This window comes from Penaeus japonicus, unplaced genomic scaffold, assembly GCF_977035675.1.
Source record: "Penaeus japonicus unplaced genomic scaffold, GWHDUDI00000001_assembly GWHDUDI00000013, whole genome shotgun sequence".
Lineage (NCBI taxonomy): Eukaryota > Metazoa > Arthropoda > Malacostraca > Decapoda > Penaeidae > Penaeus > Penaeus japonicus.
This window is the reverse complement of record NW_028234415.1, coordinates 32,618,975-32,623,974: the sequence shown is the minus strand read 5'-3', so window position 1 is coordinate 32,623,974 and position 5,000 is coordinate 32,618,975. Positions and strand designations below refer to the sequence as shown.

At 41.3% G+C, this 5,000-nt stretch overlaps 1 protein-coding gene across 1 annotated transcript in view; it reads right to left on the bottom strand.

Moving 5' to 3' along the window:
* Positions 1–5,000, bottom strand: part of Syt1 (Synaptotagmin 1) — a 99,965-nt gene that overhangs the window by 44,788 nt on the left and 50,177 nt on the right. Inside the window, exon 6 of the mRNA XM_086543453.1 lies at positions 4,113–4,244. Within this exon, the coding sequence (XP_086399579.1) occupies positions 4,113–4,244 (132 nt within the window). The remainder of the gene's footprint in view (positions 1–4,112; positions 4,245–5,000) is intronic.

The following is a 5,000-nucleotide window of genomic DNA, read 5'->3' as shown; positions in this document are numbered from 1 at the left end:
CAGATAGACAGAGACACACACACACGGAGAAAGAGAGAGAGAGAGAGAGAGAGAGAGAGAGAGATAGAATATCACACAGAAACAGACAGATAAAAAAAGAGACACACACTAACCAAAGGGAGATGGATAGAACATGACAAAACATTTGTATCATCTTTTAAAAAGAGAATAGAGGGCGGAAATAAAGGAATCAGACCCTTTTGATGATCTGCAAGACACTAGTCTGAGTCAAAGACAGAATAACAATATCCTTCAATGTTATTCACTATCTTTGTCTCTCTCTGTGTTGCTCAGATCAGTCAACCAATAGCATCACTGCCAGCTGTGATGTCGATTCATAGAATACAGAGAGAAGAGGAGGGGGAGGGGGAGGGATGGAGGGTGGGAGATAGGGAGGGAGAGGGAGAGGGAGAAAGGGAGGGTAGGAAGAGGAGAGGATATATAGAGAAAGGGGGGTTTGGGCGGGATACAGAGAGAGAGAGAGATAGAGAAAGAGAGAGAGAGAGAGAGAGAGAGAGAGAGAGAGAGAGAGAGAGAGAGAGAGAGAGAGAGAGAGAGAGAGAGAGAGAGAGAGAGAGAGAGAGAGAGAGAGAGAGAGAGAGAGAGAGAGAGAGAGAGAGAGAGAGAGAGAGAGAGAGAGAGAGAGAGAGAGAGAGAGAGAGAGAGAGAGAGAGAGAGAGAGAGACAGACAGACAGACAGAGACAGAGAAAGAGACAGACAAACAAAGACACAGACAGAAACAGAGATAAAAACCAAGAAACAGAGAACATAAAATCGAAGGAAAGAGACACAAACGAACCCAGTGAGTCAGTCAGCCAGCCAAACATCCATCCATACAAACAGACATACAAACACAAGGGAGAAGAAGGGTGATTTGATCAACATTGAGACGTCCACATCACGTCCTCTTTTATCAATACCTAGAGGTGACATACCACTCTCATTGTCTCTAATTTAGTATCTCTCTTTGCCTTTCAATCTTCATTCTCTTGTTGTTGTTTTTCATTGTCTTGTTACTTGATGTTTGTTACTTAATGTTTTTATTACTGTTATTGCTTTGTTGTTGTAACTATTTTTATTGTTGGTGGTGATGTTCATTTTTTCTGTTTTCTTCGTCTTCGTCTTTTTCTTCTTCTCCTTATTTTTCTCTTTTTTCTTGAACAAACTTCCTTATAACTTTTTTATCAATATTACTATCAATAAATTTTTTTGTTATCGTTGTTGCCTTCTTATTCTTCCTCTTCTTCTTCCTCCTCCTCCTCATCCACATCCTCATCCTCATCCTCATCCTCTTCTTCTTCTACTTCCTCCTCCTCTTCCTCCTTCCTTTCCTCTTTCTCCTCCTCTTCTTCTTCCTCCTCCTCTTCCTCCAGTTATCCCTTCCTATCCCCCTTCATATTCACACACTTCCAGCCTCCCATCCTTTCTCTTTGTTTATTTTTCACATCCAGGTCGTTTATTAAGTCAAGGGCGCCTTCCCGAAATCGAAATCCAGTCCAGACGAGTGAAAAGTCTAATAATCATCTATCACTTAATCGAGGAAGCATCTGACTGCGAGGGGAATTAAGGGGAAGTGAGGGGAGGGGACCTTGGATTTCCCCCCCCCCCACTGTCAATCTTCCTGTCTTTATCTATTTGTTTTTGCTTTTCGTATAATTTTCTTTCCCCGGCTTTTTTTTTTCTTTCTTTCTTTCTTTCTTTCTTTCCTTGTCCTTCTTTTTCCTCGTGCCTTCACGCCTAACTCTTTTTCGCTTTTCCCCTTTTTTCATTTATACTTCAATTAAATTAATTTCGATTGATTCAGAGCGATCCTGAATTCTTTTGAATTTCAGATTCTTCTTCGCTTTATTGCCATGTGATTGCATTTTCTATCTGTTTCTTTATCGCTCTTTCCTTTCAGCCTTCTCCCTTCTTGTATGTATCTCCTAACTATATTTTTCATTCATTCTAAATCTTGAATGTGTTATTGAATTTCTTTCCTTTATTTATCTTCTTCTTTTCTTTTCATATTTTTCTTTTCATTCTTGTTTCTCCTTTAAATTCCCTTTGTTTCTATTCCAAATATTTTTCTTTCTCTTTAGTCTTCTCGTCTTTTCTTTCGCTATATCGTTCTTTTATTTTTTATTCCTTTGTCTCTTCCTCATCATTTTCATTTATTCATCTTGTCTCTCTCTCTCTCTCTCTTTCTTTCTTTCTTTTAGATTTAAGCTTAGCATTCAATTAACACTTGCATATTATGTACGTGTGTGTGTTAATTCGTATCTAACCCTCTAACCGTATCTATATGTGCATGAATCTATGTTCATATATGCATGACCCTTTCGTGCGTAAATATGGTTATAACTCCTCCCCAGGCCTTCAATTGGACAGACCCTCATCGCCAATAGTGTTTAAAAACCTTGACCCTTGAAAATCAGTTTCTCCCTCCACCCCCATTCCCAAGCAGTCTGTCTTCTCCCCCTTGTACCCCCCTCTCCCCCCTTCCCCTCGATTCATTGATCTGCAACTTGCAATGCGACCCACCGACGTCTCCCTCACTCTCAAGATCCTCTTCCTTTTCTTAATCCTATTTGATTTCTGGCCTGACTTTCAATTCCGTTTCTCCGATTTCACGGAGGTCGTCTAAACCAATCGCATAGGTTGATTTCACACTCCGGAAAAGAAATAAATCCATCTGTATTTTCTTCCATGGATTTTCCCTCTTTTTTTCTCATAGTTTTTTTTAAGATTTGATCGGTTTCTAGGCCTTTCACTGGGACTCGACTTTGAAGAGTGAGGACGTATCTTGGAAAAAAGAGTAAGTGAAACGCGATGGGAAATATCCGTAGACTTTCTTCGTCTTCTTTTTGTTTATGTATGTTGTTTCATAGGAGGAGGAGAGAGAAAGAGAAGGAGGAGGAGGAGGAGAAGGAGGAGAGAGAAAGAGAAGGAGGAGGAGGAAGAGGAGGAGGAGAGAGAAAGAGAAGGAGGAGGAGGAAGAGGAGGAGGGGAGGAGGAGGAGGAGGAGGAAGAGGAGGAGGAGGAGAAGGAGGAGGAGGAGGAGGAGAAAGGCGAGAGGAAAGGAGGAGGAGGAAGAGGAGATAAGAGAACAGAGGAAGTAAAAAGAAAAAGAGAAAATGGAAAAATAGGAGAAAAGCGAGAAAAGGAAAGGAGGACGTGGAGGAGGAGGAGGGAGAGGGGGAGGAGGAGGAGGAGGAGGAGATAGGAAAGAGAGGAAGAAAGGGAGAAAAAAGAAGAAAGTGAAAAGAAGGGGAGGGGGAGGAAGAGGAAGAAGAAGAGAGGAAGAAGAAGAAGAGAAGGAAGAGGAGATAGGAGAAGAGAAGAAGAAGGAGGGAGATGAGAATGACAAGAAGATGAAGAACGAGGAAGAGAAAGAGAAGTAAGGAGAGGAGATGAAGAAGGAAGAATAACAGGAGGAAGGAAAGAGGAAGAGAAAGGAGGAGGAGAAAAAGGAAGAAAATAAATAGAAGAAAGGATGAATATTGACAAAAGAAAGGGACAGAAAAGAGAAGAGAAGTTTGAAGTAAGAATATAAATGGATGAAAGAACGGAGAGATAGGGAGATAGGTACAGAGAAAAGTGAATAGCCAAAGGGAAAACAACAGATATTCGTAATAACCACAATAATTACTTAAAAAGCAACCCCATTTTGTTTATCAATTCACTTATTTCCACTTTCGTTATTTTGCAGTCTACTTACTGACGAGGATGGTTGTGAGCCCAAGTACAGGCATTGAAATAACTCTAAATATCAAACAATATATTCATCTGTATCTATATCTATTTTTTGCTTGTTTGTATATCTATCTATCTATCTATCAGTCTATAGATACACATATCTATCTATCTATAGATATACATATATCTATCTATCTATAGATATACATATATCTATCTACATGCGTATATGAGTGTATGTGCTTGAGTGTGTGTGTGTGTGTGTGTGTGTGTGTGTGTGTGTGTGTGTGTGTGTGTGTGTGTGTGTGTGTGTGTGTGTGTGTGTGTGTGTGTGTATGTGTGTGTGTGTGTGTATGTTTGTGTATGTCTGTGTATATATACATTTCATATTCATATGTCTTTTTTTTCTTTCTTTCTTTCCCGATTTACTCACCGACGAGTATGGCTATGAGTCCCTCGACGGGCATCCCCATCTTCTCGGCGATAATCTCGGCCTGCTTCTCCATGATCTCCGCCGTGGACTGCGTGGGGGCGCTGGTGCTGACATCCTCGACCTCGGGAACGGCTGCGTCAGGAGAGAGAGGTGGCGAGACAGAGGTTAGAGCGGTTCTTCTGGAGGGGGAAATGGGGAGGGGTGGTAGGGGGTAAGGAGGGGGAGGAGGAGGAGGAGGAGGAGGAGGAGGAGGAGGAGGAGGAGGAGGAGGAGGAGGAGGAGGGATGGTTGAAGGATTGAGGGGGGAGGAGGGTAGGAGAGGTGGAGGGGGAGGGCAGGAATTAAGGATGGGAGAAGGGTTGGGGAGGGGGGGAGAATGGGGTGTTGAAGAGGGAAAAGGGGGTAGGGGGGATAAGGGGGACGTTTATTATATCAATAGAGATGTTATTAAAGGAAAAGGGAATTTTTTTTTTTCTTTCATCCAGAGGTTAATTTTTGAATGATTCTATCTTCTTTTTCGAACGGTAGATTACATATCCGTTTAATGTTCCTTTTTGCATGATGCTTTTTTAGGAGGGGAGGGGTAGGGGGGGGGGAGGTTAAGTCACTTCATTCCAGGGAATATTTAAGGGAGATCATTTATGGAATTTCTTAATAACAGGAACTTATGGGTCTTCATCTCTGAATATAAAAAGACGGGGAAGTAGGAATTCAGAATCGGATCCTTTTTCTGTTCTTTTTTGAGATAGAAGGGAGAATTTTGTAGATTTCTTAAAAAGACTTAGATAGAAGATCATTTTCCTTTGATAGACGAGTAGGCGATAGTCTTCGTATCTTAGTGGTAGACTAAAAACTAATTTTGTAAATGGTCAACATAAGGGATTAAGT